Source organism: Sinocyclocheilus anshuiensis, unplaced genomic scaffold (genome assembly GCF_001515605.1).
Source record: "Sinocyclocheilus anshuiensis isolate Anshui unplaced genomic scaffold, SAMN03320099.WGS_v1.1 scaffold1239, whole genome shotgun sequence".
Taxonomy (NCBI): Eukaryota; Metazoa; Chordata; class Actinopteri; order Cypriniformes; family Cyprinidae; genus Sinocyclocheilus; species Sinocyclocheilus anshuiensis.
Window position 1 is genome coordinate 974,887 of NW_015540949.1, and position 21,430 is coordinate 996,316.

Consider the following 21,430-nt stretch of genomic DNA (forward strand, 5'->3'; position numbering starts at 1 on the left):
GAAAGAGAGAGCCCATGACTAATCACAGATCTGAGAGGAATGTGTGCTCATGGAAATCTTCTGAGCTAAGCAAACCGTTCTGAGGTAGACTGGAACGAAAAGTTTAATTAGACTTAGAAAAATAAAATCATCACCACAAGAAAGCGCTCATTTCCGTCCACTGGACCACCGTGTGTGTGTGTGAGTGGGAAGTGTGTGCACAAGTGCATCAGCATATGTAATAATGCTCTGTTTCACTGTTTCTCTTGGGCGAGTTCCTCTCTATAAATATCCGTCGCGTGTTGTTGGTGATTCTTGATCATTTCCTTTTCCTGTTTTCTAGCAGTGGGCACAGTAGCTGGCACAGTGCCCAAAGACCCCCAACATTAACAGTCAGACGGTCGGCGAAAAAGAACAGCATAATATATATGAGACCGAATTCATTATGACACTTTACAAGATACTTAATTATGTGGCTTGGCCTTATTTGACTGCATACATATACTACATGCCACAGTGGAGGGAAACAGACATTTTACAGACATAAGAAACCACTGGGTCCAAAAATAACACACGTGTTGTAAAGTCATGCTCAAGGGCCTAATCTCATTTTCTGGCCCTAATGGAATTATAATTATAAGCTCTTATATGCACTTTGTTAAATGTACTTTCATAAATGATCAATTTGAAAAGATTTTCTCCCAAATTCAGCAACTACTAACACTAAACACCAGGACACTACAAACTGTATAGCCACACACATAAGTGATGCCTCTCACTGGATCCTCTCAAAAGAAAATCCATTCGGAGGCAACAGAGCAACAAAACTGAACAAACAAAGCTCAGAACAAAGAAGCCAAGCAACTAGCTATAAGACAGAATAATTCAAACAGCAGGAGTACAAAAGAAAACAGAGACACTGTGACAAGTGTCACTTCATCAAACCAGTGCAGCCATATGGCTGGTGAAACAGAGATACAGTGTGTGATATCAGATTCATTATGACCATATCAGTTATTGATTAAGTCATTATTCTCCAAAACTCCAAAGCAGCATCATCTCATAATGTGATACTTTTACATTGCCAGAAAAAATTAGTCAAGACCTTTAAGTAATCCACAAAATGAACCCCTGCATAAATCAAAGTGTGTTTTGTTACCATAGAACTCACAGACACATTACATACAATATATGAGTCTCACACTGGCACACTGGCAAGCACAAGCACACTGGCATTTCATACAAGCTGTAAAGTCTTATATGACAACATGCTTTTGGAAATCAGAGAATCAGATGGCTTACATTTCATGTATGGACATCATATCCTCATCTTACTTTCATCCACATCAAGTGTCATTTTAAAATTACACTGACATATCAGATTGTGTTACAGTAACATGTGGAGCTGATTCATAGACTGCACATGTGCACACACACACGCATACACACAGTGACCAGCACAATAGAAAACCTCTGTCTACAACTCAACTCAATCTGTCTGCAGAGATGGAGATGATCTGTGGCTGATTAGTCTGGTCTAAACTCCACCCATGAACACCTGGTTTCTTTCAGATGCAGAAAGATCTCTTAAAAATCATAATAAATAGAGAAATGCTGCCATGACAACATAATTAGCAATGATCAGGACAGAAACTGAGAGACAGGGCTCAACAAAAATGATTTTTTTCTGTGTGCCCAGGCAGGTCAACAATGCTCTGACCAAAATTTCAAATTCTCCAAATTTTCAATTTCAGCTTTAATTCATATTTTTTGGGGGTGAATTTACATTTATAATTTAAAATTTATAAACACCATGTATTGTCACATTTATGACAAAAAAAATCTTTTGACAAAAAAAGACAAGTAGGAAATGTGTGTATGTGCATACCTCTGTCTCACTGGCCTTGTAAAAACTCCTGAAACATGCAAGACAACACTCTGAAATTAACACAAACACTTACCAAGGTAGCCATCCTGGTTGATATCTCCGAGAGGGGCAATGGCACTTCCATACCGGCTGAACAGATGCGTTCCAGTGAGTGTGATTGGAGGGGAGAAGAGAAGCACGTCCTCTTGCAAATACAAGTACACACGGCCCACCTCACGAGGTTTACTCTCAAACTCACGGTCCATGTAGAGTGGAGCTCCAACTAGCACGTCATCTAGCCTGTGCGTGCACATAGATTCACAAATTTGACACAAACACCTCTAGGTTTTGAATTTTGGGAGGCCCATAAGTAACAAATTGTACATGCATTTGTTTTGAAGATGCTTTATTTGGAAACTGAATGGATGGTTAACAACTGAATAAAGACCTGTAGCTTTATAGTGCATGTCTGAAGTCAAAGTATCATACAAGACGTCACCCTTGAGGTTACAAAACAGCAATATATACAAGGAAGTGCACCACTGAACCATTGTAAAATACGAGCCATCAGAGAAGACAAAGACAAGCCAGCACATGACAGTATCATGGCGGGGGATAAAGCATAAATCTTATAAATGCTGATAATATAAAACAGATACATTTTGCTTGGAGATATGAATTTAGGAGTGTGTTTTGGACTGAGTGAGGACCGATGGAGGAATACCAAAATGTTCCTACAGTTCGGAACAGGGCATTCTGAGAATAACCTGGACTAAAACCAACAAAGATGGTGGCGGAATTCCAATGATAAAATGGAATGAAACGTTGTAGAAAAATTCACATTTGTACTTCTCAGACTTCTTAGATCTAAGATAACAGATATAATAAAGTTATTTGATATCTAAAAAAAAATCACTGTGATTTATACGTTTCAGCATTTAGTAGCCAAAAAATAACAAAAACGATACATTGATTTCAACACTAAAGACTGATTCCAGCAAATGAGCCATTTCAACAGCTATAAGTGTAATGAGCTGTAATGAGCTCTGTACGTTGGTCATTGCTGGTGTATCATTTAATTGCTCTTTCTTTGTGTATACTGCTGTTTTACTGTGTATTCAACTATGTACCGTTGGTAAGGAAGCCTTTCAGTTAATGGCATAAACATATGTCAGCATTTCAGACATAAGAGAAGGAGCTTTGGCGCTGATGTGTCAGCAAAGTTTTGTATCCTCATAAGACCAAATTAGAAACAAATTTTATACATATCAAATTCCCTCCTGGACGATGTGAGCATTTAAACAAGGGTCAAGTAAACCAGAGCTTAATGCATGAGTCTAAATAAGCCAAAGCCCATATAAAACCTCATGGTCCTATTTATATGATTTATATGGTCCAAGTTCTATTTAGTTCTGAATACACCTTGTAACTAAATACAGCGTGAGCTGGTAAATTAAATTAGCTCAAAACAAATCATGCGGACAGATGAGAAAGCCTTGTTTCAATGCAGACAGACCGTGAGGAACACCTAAGTACTACGACTACAGAATGTGCTCTTTTGAGTTGCCTCACATGGGGATAAACATAGATTTCATAAGAATGACCTTAATGTAGACAGACTTACTCAATGACTTTTTAAGGTTTTATGACCTTACATGTCATTAGAAATTAATTTCCATGTTGACTTACCCATCTCCATTTAGATCAGTCACTGCAACGGTGTATCCAAAATAAGAGGCCATCTGCCAGAAAAAGTTGTATATGAAATAGAAATGTGAGATGGAGAAAATGCAATTAAAAGGTCTGTGTCTCATTCAAAAACTTCCTTTGGTCTAATTTAGCCAGACATAAATATATTAAATAACATTGTGCTTAGCCTTCCATTGGCTGTTGAAGGCAAAACTCAAAAGAACAACAATAGTCATTTAAAAGAGATGTTTCTGTGCAATTTTTATTGATTATGGCAGCATTAAATTCATTAACTGACAAAGCGCATATACCCAGATGTGCAGTACAGCCACACTACACACTTTCCTTGTCTAAAAGAGCCATTTTACCTCTCTGGCTAAAAATAGAAAAGCAATCATACTTATAGTAACGTATGTCAAAATGTGGCTGTCTGCTGCATTCTCCACAACTTAGAACTTAGCACTGACCCACAACTCCTGTAAATAATTCATAGTGAACAAATAGCATACTTAACTAATAAAAACATCAAACAAACATTTTAAAAACAGAAGTTAAAAAAAACAAATCAAAGATTTGACAGTCACTCACCTGCTCCCCAGTAAAATTCTGGATAAAAGTCAGGTTTGTTGCATTGATCACAGCCACCTGTAATAAGAGAAAATTCAGATTGTATTAGTGCTAACAAAACACATCGTCATGATTCTAATGTACTGCAGGACTTGTGTATCTGACCACATGTCTGTCCTCCACTCCAAACCAGAGTGATTTTCCTCATGTTAGGCATTTAGCACTCTAATAATTACATCCAGATTGATCTTAGTGGATGTTTTATGGGACACGTATGACTGAGATCCTAAATCAAACAAAGCCCCATATGGCTAATACCCAAGAATATAACATGCAGTAAAAAAAAAAAAAGACGCAAATTCACTGTCTGCCTCACAAGCCGCCCATCCAGCTGAATATGATTCTGTTTAATTGAGGGCCAAAGGGGACACCCCTACGTCCTAGATGCTACAGCCCTAATTGGGAATTCCTTCTTAAGGCTTCAAATCACATCCAGATGAGAAACTCACATGCACTTACACAAGTGACGAGGTTTTACCCGAATACCAGTCTTTGCTAAACGTACAGCTTTTTTTGTTTATTTGAATAAACAAATGTTTCCATTTTAGTACAAAGGTAGTGACTAACCTCTTGAACATTTCTCACATTCTTCCTTCCCCCTTGACCTTTCCCTCTGACCTTTGATTCCATATCTTACCATGACAGAAACACAGGAAACAAAGTCTGTTTAGGACTGTATACTTACATAACCAAAGTTGTGAGCCCCTCGAGGTACCCCTGCTACCAGTTCTGCATAGAGGACATAAGAAAAGCATACACACTAAACATACCTGAGATATTTACATATGCGTCAGCAGCTTTATATATTTTAGACTTGCAGAGTTTGAAGAAACAAATGATGTGCTTCAGTACTCAACAATAATAAAACATACACTTTTCTTGTTTTGAGAAGAGTGTGTATGAGTGAACATTTCCACACTCACAACCACTTATCTAGCGCATCTCAGGCTAAACAGTGAGGTGAGACGTGTGAGTGTTGTTAATCTCATCTCTGTCAACACCGTGTCAGTCACTCATTTATTATAAATATTTAGAAGTGAGAGACAGAGAGGAGAAAGACACATAGTGGAGGAGACAGAGGCTGTCTGAGGCCTGATGGATGATCTTGGAGATAGTGTTGTGGTGGGAGAGTTTGCGGCTGTCTGTCGGATCTGTCCCACCCACTGAGATCGGAGAGGGACTGTTCAAAAGTCTGCCTCATTTCTAACTCGAAATCTCCCAGACTCCCAGGGACCCAGCGCAGCCTCGCTCGTCCTCGACCCTTCCCCCCGCCACCTCAAATTTCCCGCCTTGCTTGACCACAAAGTGTGCCACAGCAAAAGGCCATGTATGAAACTCTGAAAAAAGAGATCAGCATGTCTCTCCTCTCTGGATTCACCACTAATCCAGACCAGATAGAACATATGTCTGAGAAAGACAGAGAGGGAATTCTGGGAAGAATGAACTGAAACCGCCGATAGTGTTGATTATTTGTGCATGCTGTCTGCATTGTTCTAACGTCTGATTCGCTAAAGGAATTGTGCAAATCAAGTAACAGACCACATATAATGCCCAAAAACGGCGCTGAACACAATTTTGTCACCATTTTCTGTTTTGCAGGTCAGTTTTGAGTGGTAACTTGTGGATGACACAGCAGACTACTGCAATCTGCCATACTTCATGATCATCATTTGATGAATTACTGTGGCCATGATCAATACACTCTATAAATTGTCATTTTAACAAATAAAGACCTGTTAATAAAAACCTGTTAATACATTTCCATATGTGACCCTGGACCACAAAACCAGTCATAAGTAGCACAGGTATATTTGTAGCAATAGCCAATACATTGTATGGGTCAAAATTATCGATTTTTTTCATGCCAAAAATCATTAGGATATTAAGTAAAATCCTGTTACATGAAGATATTTTGTAAATTTCCTACCGTAAATATATCAAAACGTAATTTTTGTTTGGTAATATGCATTGCTAAGAACTTCATTTGGACAACTTTAAAGGCGATTTTCTCAATGTTTTGATTTTTTTTGCACCCTCAGATTCCAGATTTTCAAATAATTGCATCTCGGCCAAATATTGTCCTATAACAAACCAATCAAATGGAGAAAGGTTATTTATTCAGCTTTCAGATGATGTATAAATCTCAATTTTAAAAAAATGGACCCTTATGACTGGTTTTGTGGTCCAGGGTCACATATACAGGAAAACATTGTGAACGTATTAACATCATATTAAATGTAATTTTACAGTAAAATTATGTTTGGAAGTAAAATTTGAACATAAAATCTTTGAATTACAGTACCATACAATTTACGGTGAAAAACAGTAAATGGACAAAAGTCCCTGTGGGACAAATCACTTGATTATATTTCATCAAACAGTTTTGTTTCTTAATATTTGTACATTAGGGTGTTTTTGTTCCATTTTCTGTTAAGTCAAATGTACTTTTATAGCACAATACACAGCAGCTTTACAGAAAATCATGATGTTAATGTTTATAATATTTTATATCTCCATGCCTTATAGTCACATTTACCAGATTAGAGCTGGGTGATAAGATATGTAGTTGATAATTATTGCATTATTTAGTTAATGTTTATTGCATTATTTTAGTGTCATATGCTTTACCACGATGGTGTTTTGTCTTTGTATCACCCAGTGCAAGTATGCAAGTACCATTTAAGCATGTTTCATGGACAGGCCACTTGCAATTAACTCTGATTCATTATGTGGTTTTCTATTGTGGCACCTGTATCAGTAGCAGTTTTGAAAGATAGGTATTTTAACATTATATCACCTAATGAAATATACAGTCACCAGTATACCATCCCGCAATATTAGAAACATTGTCACAGTATTTTACAGTGAATTTCTGGCAACCACAGCTGCATTTTTTTATTCACCTTAACTGGCTTTTTTTTTTTACAATGTAGAAAATGTAACCAATCATCTTTTTATAATTTAAAATGTGTACTTTTCAATTAGGTGCACTCTATTATATAGCATAATAATTCACACGAGATTATTTTATTCCAGATTTTAGTCTGTTCAAGCTGGATTGTGGGTGGTTGGTAATTAAGTTGCAGGGTTTTGCAGAACGGTACTGTCAGATGGATAGGTAGGCTAATGATTGCTTATGAGTCAATGTGGGCACACACGTGTGTGTGTTAGAGAGGGATGACAGACTGCAGATGGGCTGTTTGTCACTGAGTGGCATGTCAGGGACAGAATCCTGGGAGTGCTCTGTAATTATGGTCTGAGGCTGAAGGGTCCGATCAAAGCTCAGTAAGCAACAAATCCACACAACCACCACACACAGAGACAGAGCTCTGTCGCATGCACTCACATTAATACACAAACTCTACAAAAGATGTAGAGGTTTGTTTATGTGTCTGAGATAGAGGTCTGGTACTCAACCCGAACATTACGACATGTGACTAGCAAAGAAGATATTTTAAAGTATGTTCTGTCTACACATGGAGTCTTTCGTGTTCCACAGAAAAAAGTAAATCATACAGATTTAGAACAACATGATGGAGTAAATGATGATAGAATTAGAATTTTTGGGTGAACTATCCCTTTAATCTGTATCATTCACGTATATAAAAGGTTTAAACGTTCTCACCTTGTTCCGAATCACCTGTGAACTCTCCGACCGCTACAGAGTAACCTACCAGACACAGAAAGAGAACATAAGAAAACCAGAGCGACTACAGTGAGAGGAACAGTTGATGCTGCTTACCAAAGTGGGTTTAAAAACGATGTTTACTCATGTTGGTCTTATCTCATCATTTTATTATCGATTGCACTATTATCATGACAGTCCAGCTGTGATGATGATTACTTACAGCACAGGGAAAAAGTTCATAGGATTTTCAAGTGTGTATTTAAAGAATATGTGTATGTGTATGAGTGTTTTGAGGTCCGTAGTTCCAGATGGAAATGTTATCAGTACGCACAAACTTAGCACCGAATTGAGCTATGAGACAGAGGGTCAAGGTTACCTCAACATCCACCAAAAAAAGCTAATGTGTGTTCATGTGCGCGTGTGTTTATTAATTTGACAGAGGGCTGGTCCTCTGACCCATAAACAGGGCCCCAAAGAAAATCGCTGGTGTCCCATAAAGCATCTTTACCTTTCAAAGGCAAACACACACAAACACGTCTCTTACCTAGGTAACTGTCATCATATGTGTCTGATGCAGCCACAGTCTGCTTCTCTCCCTGAACTTTGCGCAGAATAGTTTTCAGGGAATAGCCGTTCAATATTTCTGCAACACCTGCAGTGATCACTTGACCTAAACACACACAAATACACATTATTTTCCACAAGGCCTACTGATTTTGTGTCAGTGTGTGTTGATGTGCATCACAGAAATTGTACAACTGTGGTGGCAGATGTTGTTACTTCTTTTTGGATGGCAAAACAAACTGTAAAGTACAAAAATTCAAATAGAAATCATATGCACTAAAATAACAGGAATAAAAACGGCAATAAAGGTTTTTTTTTTTTTGGTGAAAATTTTTATATTCTAAAAGGAAAATATTGTTCTAATGGCTCTTAGAACCATTAATGCCATTTTTTCATCTTTTTATATTTAAAAAATGGATAGTTACATAATTATATTCAGTTACAATAGTTCAATGATATCTTTTTTGTAATATATTTCTAATTTCTAATATCTTTCTAATTCTAAAATGAATTATTGTGACCTTGAATTAATTGAAGAAAAAAAAAATGCAGCATAGATATAATATAGGATTGATAAGTTTCATATTTTAAAATATTTTCCAGTGGAAAAACCACTGCTATTGCAGAATGGTCCATTAATTGATGATTTGATCCAAGGATGGAAGCTTAATTCTGAACAGGCAGAAAAATTCAAAGGGGACACAACTTCTCTTAAAACTGTTAAAACCTCCCTGTATTACTTCCACATCATTCAGATTTGTCATTCTGCAACTATCTACATTACATAAGCACTGAGGAAAACAACACAGATGCAAGTTCTCAGATTAAGATGTGTGAGAGAGAGTAATGTCTTCCATTTTTGTTGTTCACTTTCAATAAACACATTACTCTCTTTTACTACCAGGCCTAAGCTGAACCCCAACCATTAATCTCTCTTAATGTGTGTGTTTAGCTGTGTGTCTGTGTGTACATGCGTCTCTATTAATTTGCATTTGTTTTGTAGACACACACACAATACAACATGTGGTAATTTTTCTCCTCACAGAAATCTGTTCCCCCCAAAAAATGATGAAAGGCAAAGGTTAAGATGGACTGAACGTGGGAAAAGAGGAGAGGAGAGAAAGCGAGTGGCAGGTCATAACTCCTAATGCATCTGTATTTGTCCACAGCATGAAGTATATGAGCGAAATAGAGAGACCCTGTGTCTGACATTACATTTTTGTGTCATCTCAAGTCATCTGTCTCTCCATTACAAACAAAAACCAATAACACATGTGAGACTTGACGTGGAACCCAGTATTATTAGTATTTAATAAGGGCTGTGACTCTGAGTTCAGGCTGTGGGGGGTCTGAAGATTGAACAAATCTGTTTTCATGTCTTAACATACGACTGCAATTACACAACAATCAACATCTAGCATTGTGATCCAAATCCAGACACATAAACAATTACATATACATCCGGCCACAAAATATTTAGCTATGCCTCATTTGGTCAGGGCCAAACATCCATTCCACGCATTTTTTAAAAGATTTTTAAGAGGAGCACTTCACTACAAGAAATACAGTTAGATGTATTCTTGAAGCTTTCTTACACCTTTTGGATTTGGCGCATGCATTTCTATCGCTTCTTCAGCCATTAATGATAAGCACTAATTATAAAAATCATTGATAAAATGATAAAAAAAACAGGCACTGTTAAAGACACTGCACGTCCAAAAGGCAGTTTATGGCTAATTAAATGTGTGACCCTGGACCACAAAACCAGTCATAAGTAACACGGGCATATTTGTAGCAATAGCAAAAAATATATTGTATGGGTCAAAATTATCGATTTTTCTTTAATGCCAAAAACCATTAGGATATTAAGTAAAGAACATGTTCCATGAAGATATTTAGTTAATTTCCTGCCGTAAATAAAACAAAACTTCACATATATTAGAGTGGAACATACATTTTTAAGAAATTAAAAAATTAAATAAAAAGTTTATAACAAATGAAGTCTTAAGAACTTAAGATTTGATCTTTTTTTTAATTCCCTGATTTTTCCAGGTTTCCATTACTTTGGGAATCTAAAGATACCACATAAAATCTGCATGTTTTTCAATAACTGATTTTAATACCAATATCAAGCTAGCACAAGTCACTAATGGGCAATATAATACAAAAATTATAATTTTGAAATATTATAATTACAGTAATTATAACTCAATTATATTATTTAAAAATACAGAAATTAAATTTTATGCGAATTAAATAAGTATTTTGTGCAAAATTTACTCAGAATTCAATATAATTATTTGTAAAAAGGTGCATTAATAAAGCTAAGTAGATCAACTCAACTCAAAGTGGACCTGACAGTTTTGTTAATCCGCCAGATGAGTTCATGCTGGCAGTCTCTAAATGGCCAAACACTTGCTGATTTATTTATCTCTAACATAAACACCGCTAAACATATGCAGGTGTACAGATTTCTGTATTATCTTTAAATGCATTTCATTGCCAATTATGCAGAACGTATAATTCAGGCTAAAAGTGAAGAAGTGCAGGCATTCATTAACCTGCGTTCACTGGAGTTTAAAAGCGATGATTAAAGATTCTTTCTGGTCATTAAAGCCACTGACCAGAAAGGGCAGCTCATTGACCTCTCTCTGTCTTCTATTATCACGACCGCTATATTACAGCTATCACTGACCCATCTGTGATGAGTGAACTGTGGCAGAACACTTCACTGATTGGCTGAACAGACTCAGAAATGGTAGCGCTAACACACTGAGATAATCCCCGATTATTTTGGTAACAGGGCTCATGGGAGGTGACGTGTCATCGTTCTGAGTGTCTGTTATTCTGCTCTGAAGGTGGAGGAAGGGTCAGCCTGGTCAGTTTGTTGGACGGAACTGAGATTCTTGGGGTCCTGTGAGACTGTGAGTCTGGGATATGAGAGACTTGTGTCTGCCAATCTCACTCAGAGAGACTCTGTAAAAGGATGGAATGATGGAAAAGACAAAATAATGAGGAGAAGTACGTTACCTTGCCAGTAGAAACTCCCTGGCCCTCCCACAACCAGAGTCCCTTCCTGAGAGATGGAGAAAAAAACAAGTGAGGAAATAGGAGAGAAGGTAGAAATGAGGACACAGGCCTCAAAAATGTGTTTGTGTTTATTTCTGTGTGTTCGCTTGTGCATTTTGAGCAGGATTATGGAGAAAGACTTACAAGCAACTGCATAAGTAGAAATAAAAGAAATAATAAGGAATAAGCCCTCATTCCTGTCTGAATGAAGGGTCGAAGTGATACATAAAACATTTCCATTTAAAACTGGAAATGACTGCTGTGAGATTTTGAACAAAAAGCAGGACATGTCACACAGGAGTGTGTAATCATAAAGATGAAATACACAGACAGGGTTGAGGAGGGAGATCTGTTACCTTAGTAAAATCAACGCTGAAGCCCGCCTGGCAGAAGCCCTGGCCCTCGGGGTCCGGGTTATCTACAAAGATCAGAGCAACTTCATTTACACAAGCCTTTAGGATATGAATGAGTACAGAAAGTTTCAGCACTTCGAAGACAAATCTGTAAAATATTCAAGTAAATGGATAATATGATGCAATGAAATGTAAAGTTCACAAGTTCAGACTTTATAGTATTGTTAAATGAGATTAAATGTAAATACGAGGGTCCACATTCCTCTTTGAACTACCTAATTACTGAATATATTGGAATGGTCATACATCAGACAGACTATGTATTAAAACAGTAAAATATTATAATAGCAAAATAAACGTACAGTATATTAACAATATATTAAATTCTTAAATACTTAGTAAATATGGAATACTTCATTTATTGAGTTCAACAGTAATAGAATTATTCTTACATTGAAGCTGAAAAAATGAATCATCAACAAATATCCAATATACCCCCTATAATATATCTCCTGCCCTACTTGTATAGTATGGATAGTATATATTCAGTAATTAAGTATAACATAATTCATATTCATGAGCAAAGCCATTGCCATTTCGTGACATCACAAATCTGTGCAAATCCTCCGAACTGTCTGCAGTTCTTTATAAAACAATATGGTTTTGTTATATGGTGCTAACCCTATGCTTAATCCCAAACCTAACCATAACCAGCTTCTTAGTCATAAGAAGATGATTGACTGATAAGAATGATGTTTAAGCGCCACGTCCAGGCCAAAATCTAACCTTAAAATCTGATTGGGGTATAGGAATGTGGTTCCAGGATCAACAAGGATGTACAGTAAGTTATGTCCTGTGTGTGTTGCTATAATACCGTAGGTGGGGAGGGTTAATGACGCGAAACATCACTTCCAAATCCCAACCCCTGTTCTCTAAAAATACAATAAACACTCTCTCTCTCATTCCATCCCTGTTTCTCTTTTTTCACTCCTCAGCCAGACTTCACTTAGTATTTCATTTCTCACATTTCCTTAATACTACTGTCTTTGCAAAATGTGTGTATACATGCATGCATGAGAGTGTCCATAGCAGACAAAAACAAGCTGGATTTTATCAACACCGAGCATCTCTGCCCTGAGTCTTGGCAGGGACTCCTAGCTGACCTACCAGGAAGATGGCTGGCACTTGAAATTGTTTAACAAAGAATGAGGAAAGTAATTCACAGTGATTATGGCCTCATGTGTCATATAATAATTTTCCCTAAGAGCACATTAGGCACACTTATCATTATTAATATACCACTTTACTCTGTACTAACTGTTAATACACACGTGTATGTGCATGCTGTGAAAATGTAAGAGAATATGTGTATCTGATATGACGACAAGAAATTAGAGTATATTTATCAACTACTATTACTGTGAATGAGACTTTAAAGTACATGAAATAAGCAGGAAATTACATTAAAATAAACATGTGAGTTTCCCCTTTGATATTTGGCAACTGGCACAACTGGGCAGCCCGAGAAACAGCGGACACATCTGTGATTCTGTGTGAAAAGCAGAGCTGGTACGACTACTCATTTTAACTAGTTGGCTAGTCATCCAAAAAAAAATAAAAGTACAGTAAATCAGAAAAAACACTCCAAGAAGTGACAGTATTCTTGGTGCTGTTTTTGGATCATCCAGCACTGCGTTGACTAATGGCGCTTTTCCACTGCATGGTACGGCACGGTACGGCACCATAAGAGTCTGTGAGTGTGTCTGTGCAGCGGAGGATGATGCAGGTGAGAAACGAAAGCATGCATACTTCATTACACAGATTTATGCTGTTTGCATTGCAACAAACAGTGCCAAAACCTGTCATGTTCCACTGGCTTATAGGTTCTGTCAGCCTTTGGGCAGAACTTGATTCATTTCAGGGCAGTATGCAAGAATTTTGGCTTGTAGGTGCACACTAAATGAACACAGACCATCTTAGGTACACTTCTAACTTACATTGCGAACATAAGGAGCTCTGAGTTCAGGCTATTTTAACTATTTTTCTGAGAATTTTTTTAGAGTACTTTCAAATATAATTGGCCATTACAGTTTTCTATACAAATTATTATTACAAAAATTATCTTTTACTAATATTTAAATTTGTTTGATGATCTGAAACATTATGTTATGGGGACCAAGTGTCCCCACAAGCATACAGTAGTAAAAGCAGTACATTTTGACATTTTTTTGGTCCCAATGAGGAAAACAGCTCATAAATCATACAGAATGAAGTTTGGAAATCTAAAAATAGCAGAAAGTTTTGTGTGAGGGGTAGGGTTAGGGTAAGGGGATAGAAAATACAGTGTGTCCAGTATAAAAAAAAAAAACACTACGTCTATGGAATGGCCCCATAAAACGTAGGGAAACCAGTGTGTGTGTGTGTGTGTGTGTGTGTGTGTGTGAAATACTCACTGGTTCGACAGGGAGAATACTCAGCATAGGCACTGAAGTTCTGCACAGCCACATAACAAGTTCCCACTGGATCCATCTCACTGCTGACCTTCACTGTCCTCCAGTGATAGAGGGGCGCACAAGCCTACAGAACCACACAAACACCATGTTACTGTAAATAACAGCACTGATAGACATAGATCATAAAGAGACTACTTAGGACAGAGCTGGAGATGAAAAAAACATCCAGTCTTCTGTCATTTTCTGAATAAAAGCATTTGAAAGAGCAAAATGTTTCCGTATCTGATTGTTTGGAGAACAACAGTCACATTTGGGAACCATGCCTTCCCTCATGTAATAACTCTGGGCTTTTTCTTTCAAACATCAGCAGTTCTCCACCTCGCATGGTCAACCTCAAATCAACATTTTCCAAAACCCCGCTCAGTAACAGGACAGAGCCACATTTCCTATCAAAACATTTCTCCAAAACAACACTCCCGTGCATTCATGAATGAACTCTGATTCTGGCTCCCATGCATTCATGAATGAAACACTAATGCTATTAAACAGCATTAAACCCATTGATGGGCAGCTACTTACTGATAAAGAGTAGAGTTTCCAACCGCATCCATGAATGCACGGAAGCATGTGTCCAGCATGAGGATGACTGCAAATGGTCTTTAACTGGATTATGCTTCTGAGCATCACTTACCACCACTTTGCCTTTGTGGGTCCTGACTGTGGCTCCAAACCACTGATGGGATTTAAATTCTAAAGGCTCCCGTGTCCCGTTCACTTTAATCATTCGGTTATCTGGACAAGAGAGGGGACGAATGAAAGTTACAGAAAAACAGAGTGGGACTTCATTATATAATAAACAGAAAACATCAGGCAGCTGAGAAATGTAACACATTGTGAACACTTGTGCCAGTATAATCATTTTGGAACAACATGAGCCATGAAACAGCAAATTAGGTTTCAAATGAGTCTGAGTGTGTTTGTTTATAAGAAAGCACATCTACAGGGGGTCGTTTTACTCACAGAGTGTGTGTACACAGCTACATGATTCTGCGGATCTGTGTCTACAGGGGTTCTGTGTGATCCAGGAAAGATCTCGCTACAGCTGGGCCTGTTTAGAGCTCCATAAGGTACAGTCTACACCTCATAAAAACACATCAACTCTAATCCTTCTCTGCTTTCTTCTCTCCATCTCTCAGGCCTTTACTATGGGCCTTTTTCTTGATATGTAAGTCTTATACTTTGGCTTGCATAATAAGATTTCACAGTATTTTGAAGTCATTTTCTTTTTATATATAACTTCTTAAAGACTCACCACTAAGGCAAGCATCACCATTAATGCTGTGAAGATAAGTAACCAATTTCAAACTCTAATGGTCACATTTACTGTTATTCAGCGACTTTTCTTAGTTAAAATTGTGTCATTTCAATGGGAGTCTGTGCATTCAACTATTTGGTCACACAAAATTTACTGGGTTGACCAAAAGAAAGTTGCATGGCTACACTATTGACAATGGATAACTGACTTTTTGCCAGCAAAATTTAGCTGAAACTCCGCTAATGTGACCACTCCTTAAATATGAACATTTGGGACAAAGGACATAGCCTGTTCCTCGCTGTCTGTGCTATGAATACGCCAGACTCACAATATAAAAACACAGCAGGGCATCATTTGGTGCTTTAAAACATCTGTTTCATTTTTGGTTTCAAAACACATGCTTGTCATTTTCCTTTTCATTTTTTTTTTGCATTGATATAAATTTGTTGTAAATGATTCCTCCTGTTATGAATGAAAGCTCCTAGTAACAACTGAGATCTCTGTAAATGAAAGTGACCTGTGCTGCTAAACAGACAGTCTTGACTTACACATTCAATCATCTCTGATAATATATAAATATAAAATGACATATTTACCTCAAATCTGTGGAATGTATCTGCTGTAAGGCCTCTATAATATCTGGACATGTAACTATGAATCTGTGTGTGAGAGAATTGTGTGAAATTTTGCAAGGCAAGGTCCATTGGTACGTGGCCCTATCTGGTGTATCTAATGAATTTACTCTTCTCAGTCAGGACTGCATTAGTCACACACACACAGGCTGTCATCAGAAATGTCAGTCGCACACTCACGTGCCATGCCCCCCATGGAGAGCTCTGAGGGCCACAGTGGGAAGAGCGCACAGGATCAAAGGTCAAGTGTGTTAAAAACAACATGACTAATGAATCTAGAAATGTGTGTGTTCGGCGTGGACGTTCTTGCTGAGTAGATGCTCAGACACTAACAAAGAACAGACAGCACTTCTGTCCTCCCTCATCAGAGTTTGGTCTCTTTCCTTATTCCCCTTGTGTTCACAGCTCTTTTAACTCTCTCTCTCACATATCTCTCTCTGCCTATCTCACCTCATCACCATTAGGCTCCTTTTAAAACCAACCGTCTTGAACCAGAGCACCACTGCTTTCATCTCCAAAAGACAATCCGTTTCAATGTCAATTCCTCACGCACACTTCAGTACTTCGTCTACAAATGGTGATTCTCACTGGCTCACCTACAAATGGCTGAATATGATGATGCAAAAAGGAATTTCTTCCTCAAAAAAAAAACAAAAAAAAAAACAAGCTTAAAGCAAAAATTAAATAATTGTTAAATAAATAAATAATAATAATGACTATTAATAATAAACAATGACTTATTTATAAAATCGCATTCGTTGCTCCAAAGCCAAGCAAACAAATTATTACATACATTTTTTTATATTATGGACTGATTAAATGCAGATCATAAACAAATCAGTACATTTTAATGTCATTAATTCGGGAATCGGATCACACTGTTCGCCTAATTGTTTTTGATTCACTAAAAAGAACCGGCTCATTCGAGTCGCTTGTTTGAGAATCGTACTATATTGTTCGCCCTGTATGTATAATGAATCAGCTCGAACGAGTCATTCATCCGAGAATCAGACCGCACTGGCCGCATGGTTCTCTATTTAGAAGGTCATGTAATAGCCTTTTCTGATAAGAGCCTACTTTAGAAACAGGAACAGCACATAAATACTGCGATCAAAGCTCCCTCTAGAGAATGCTATGAATAACACCACGAGACGAGACTGACGAAACATAAGTGCTCAAATTCCGCTGCATCCAAGTCTGTCTCCAGTCCACGCCGCGGTTCGGAGTCCAAAACCAACCACTGCATTTACCGGCAAGCCACGGCTCCTCAAAATAGTCCAGTAATATCATAAACACTCCTGCAATCTCCGTTCCAGATGACAAAATCGATTTAAAGGGGTCATATGATGCTTTTTTAAAGATCATTATTTTGTGTATTTGGTGTAACAGAATATGTTGACATGCTTTAATGTTCAAAAAACACATTATTTTTAAAATACTGTACATTATTGTAGGTCCTCTATGCCCCGCCTCTCTCAAATGCTTCGTTTTCTACAAAGTCCCTCCTTTCGACAAGCGCAGTCTGCTCTGATTGGCCAGCTGACCCAGTGCATTGTGATTGGCCGAACACCACAAGCACTCGTCGGAAATGTAACGCCCCTTACCATAATCGCGAGCTTCATCTTTCAAAATAAATGTAAAGACAGAGCCCGAAAGGGGAACAGAGTCGCGTGACAGACACAGTGATGAAGCTGGTCTCTCTCGCTCTCTCTCTCTCTCGGGCGGCATTATGCAAATATTTCCACATAGTGAGGTAGATATGTGGGTGCGTGTTCGAACGAGCCGTTTTAGGGGGGCGTGGCAGAGTCTTAACTTTGATAAAGAATATCTCTTTGGTTTTGAGACTTTAGTCTTTGCAACTTCAGGGATCTTATCTATGCACAATCAGCTTGTAACAATCCAAAGAGAAAGGAAAACTTGAAATCGCATCATATGACCCCTTTAAATGTGACGTTTTGTGACTCTCAAAAGCAACTTTTCCTTTTTCTGGCACTTCAAGTTTGATTCCACAATACCTACAGACATCATCAACACCCTTTCCCTCACTAAATGAATTAGACGACAAAGACAGCAGAAAATGTGAACAAATAAATTTAAATGTAAAGATAAAATGTCGTGTTGACCTAAATAATAGATGCGCGTAATGGACGTCTAAATTACGGCAGATTACGCACCGAGGTAAAGTTACGCGCCTTTCCCTGGTAATTACTCCGCTCCTGAAATTTTAAACCAAACCATATGCGGCGAAATTAACTCTTTCTTGGATGTGGTTTTTGATCTTTTTATTGGAGGAACAGAAATTTATTATACCTACTCTAAAGATGTTGCTTGTGACATCTGTGTTAGTAAATAAGATAAAGAAACAACATAGCATGTGTTTCTAAATTATTTGCGCATTATTTTAAATGTAAGAGTTTCAATTCAATACAGTAATTTAAAGAAATGCATAAAAAGGCACGTAAGAAGACATCGTTATACCTGAAAGGAGCTAATTGTTTCAGTAGAAACTTCTGAACTTTCTGAATTAGTTGACAGGTTCTAAATCATGAGGGTACCTACTTGCTTTATCAAAGGGGATCTGGCGGCAGGAGTCTGGGTCTGGTGCCGGCCAGGGGCAGTAGTACACCGCTCCTCCCTCCACAATCCCTGGCTGAGAGGTGTTCGCTTTAGGAGCCCCAACTAGCACCGACATGCTGGAGAGAGAAAGGCATAAATCTACACAACTGCATCCTACTGGATCAAAGTAATACACTTTTAAGTGACAAGATGGACCCCATTAAATTAATTCAAATGTGAGTTAGTCTATTCTATTCACTCTTTCCAATTACATATCAACCTCAGGCGTCTGAGTTCACTGGTCCATATTGGTGGTGCTGAAAAGCTTTTTGAATAAGAAGCTGCGTCAAAAGTCTCGAACATTTTAGGCATATCCAAACTGAGTTTGCTTCTGAGAAAGAAAGAGGTTATTACGAAATATAGCTTACTGGAAGATGCCTCTCTTTGGGAGCTTGTCAATTTCATAAAAACAACCAAATTAACAACAAAAAAGTTATATTAATCGCACTTACACGTTTCTATCCGGTGTTGGCTGGTAAAAGTCCAGTGAGTATCCAAAATAACTTCCCTCTGGTCCATTGTAAACCGTTGGCTTTTCCAAATCCAGGTTGAAAGCAGCAGCTTCGCGTAAAATTGAAAATATGAGTAAAAACCCACGAAAACACTCGCGGAAAAAACAAGGATGCATGGCGTCAGCCCGGTGTTTCCAAGTGTAATCCAAATGTTCTGATTAAAGATGTGCAGACGGAATGTAAGGTATGTCCGTGTTCAGCTGTCATAAATTGAGTGCGCGCTCCATGCGTCTGCTGCTGCCTTTTTGCAAGCTGCGCGCCTTTCTCTGCGTACTGAACATTATAATGAGCTGCGCACGAGACAGGACTCCTGCGCCACATCACACAGCATCCGGCCAACTCCTTTTATGGAAAAACAAACAATATGCACACCAAACTCGACAATTAAAAAATGAAAAGACCTTTATTATTATATCGCTACTACTGTATTATCAGAGTGATGCAAACCCAATTCCAGAGAAGTTGGGACGTTTTGTAAAAAGCAAAAAAAAAAAGATCCTGTGATTTGTTCATCCTCTTTAACTTTTATTTAATTGACAAAAGTACAAAGAAAAGATTTCCAAAGTTTTCACTGACCAACGTAAATGTAATTTGTAAAACAAATTTTGTTTTTGACGGCTGCAACACATTCCAAAAAAGTTGGGACAGAGGCATGTTTAACAGGGTCACATCAACCTTCCTTTTAATTACAATGTTTCATTGTTTGGGAATTGAGGATACTAATTGTTAAAAGTTCTGCAAGCAAAATTTTTGTCCAGTCTCGCTTGATACCAGACTTCGGAAGCTCAGCAGTCTGTGATCTTTGTTGTCTGATTCTCCTTTTCATGACTGGTCATGCATTTTCAATTAGAGACAGATCTGGACTGCAGGTAAAGGCCAGTCTAGCACAGTCACTCTGTCTCTATGAAACCATGCTGTTGTATAGCACATGCAGAATGAGAGCTGACATTGTCTTGATCTAATAACCATGGACTTCCCATGAAAGACATCATCTTGATGGCAGTATATATCTCTGTACAATCCCAATATATGCCTCCCTGTCAATAGTACCTTCGCACATATTCCAGTCACCCATGCTGTTTGCTCTGCTGCACTCCCATACCATGACAGACATTTGGTTTTGTTTCTGTCGCTAATGAAAGTCTGGATGGTCCCTTTGGTCTTTGGGATCGTTTTGACTATCTGAGATGAGCTGTGGCCCAGAGAACCTGGCAGCATCGAAGCATAGAATTGATGTATAGCTTTCTCCTAGAGTAACAGATATTCAAGTTGCATTTCTTGATGCAGCAGCAGACTGTGATAAATGACAGCGAATTTTCTGAAGTACTCCTGAGCCCATGTGGCTATATTTAACACTGCAGCATGACGGTTTCTTATGCAATGCCATCTGAGGGCTCAAAGGTCAAGCACATTCAACTGAGGTTTCCTGCCTTGCCCTACATGTTCAGGGATTTCTCTGGATTCCCTGAATCTTTTCACAATATTATGTATGGTACTTGGTAAAAGACCTAAATTCTTTGCAATTTTGCACTGCGAAATGTGATTTCTGATTTGTTTGATACTTCTCTCGTGAAATTTGGCACAAAGTGATTAGCCATGATCCATCTTTGCTTACAAAGACTGAGATGCTCCTTTTATACCCAAACATGATCCATTACCAATTCACCTGCTTACTGTGAACTGTTTCAAAACATTATAACGGGGACATTCTACAACTTTTTTGGAATGTGTTGCAGCCGTCAAAAACCAAATTTGTTCATATTTACAAAATGCATTTACGTTGGTCAGTGAAAACTTTGGAAATCTTTTCTTTGTACTTTTGTCAATTAAATAAAAGTTAAAGAGAATTAACAAATCACAGATTCTTGATGTTATTGCATTTTACAAAACGTCCCAACTTCTCTGGAATTGGGGTTGTAGTTATTATTAACTTTAAATATTATAAAAAAATAACAGATTATTTTAATAAATGTTAATTTATACTAAATTAAATTATCAAATTATATAAAATACATACATTTATATTATTTGATATAGCCTAATAGCCTATCGAAATATTGTTATATTCAGTCTAAATAAATGAATAAATAAAAACTTTGATTTTATAATTAGATAATAAGCCTATA

The 21,430-nt window shown here is 37.7% G+C and overlaps 1 protein-coding gene across 1 annotated transcript in view; it reads right to left on the reverse strand.

The window, feature by feature from the left end:
- itga8 (integrin, alpha 8) overlaps nucleotides 1-19,569 on the reverse strand; it is a 79,923-nt gene extending 60,354 nt beyond the window's left edge. The window contains exons 1-12 of the mRNA XM_016488060.1: nucleotides 19,245-19,569; nucleotides 18,736-18,869; nucleotides 14,921-15,021; nucleotides 14,230-14,353; nucleotides 11,780-11,841; nucleotides 11,385-11,430; nucleotides 8,335-8,460; nucleotides 7,788-7,832; nucleotides 4,848-4,891; nucleotides 4,124-4,180; nucleotides 3,536-3,588; nucleotides 1,941-2,146 (exon numbers count right to left, since the gene is read on the reverse strand). Of these exons, the coding sequence (XP_016343546.1) occupies nucleotides 1,941-2,146; nucleotides 3,536-3,588; nucleotides 4,124-4,180; nucleotides 4,848-4,891; nucleotides 7,788-7,832; nucleotides 8,335-8,460; nucleotides 11,385-11,430; nucleotides 11,780-11,841; nucleotides 14,230-14,353; nucleotides 14,921-15,021; nucleotides 18,736-18,869; nucleotides 19,245-19,420 (1,174 nt within the window). The 5' untranslated portion in view covers nucleotides 19,421-19,569. The remainder of the gene's footprint in view (nucleotides 1-1,940; nucleotides 2,147-3,535; nucleotides 3,589-4,123; nucleotides 4,181-4,847; nucleotides 4,892-7,787; nucleotides 7,833-8,334; nucleotides 8,461-11,384; nucleotides 11,431-11,779; nucleotides 11,842-14,229; nucleotides 14,354-14,920; nucleotides 15,022-18,735; nucleotides 18,870-19,244) is intronic.
- Between the last annotated feature and the right edge of the window lie 1,861 nt (nucleotides 19,570-21,430).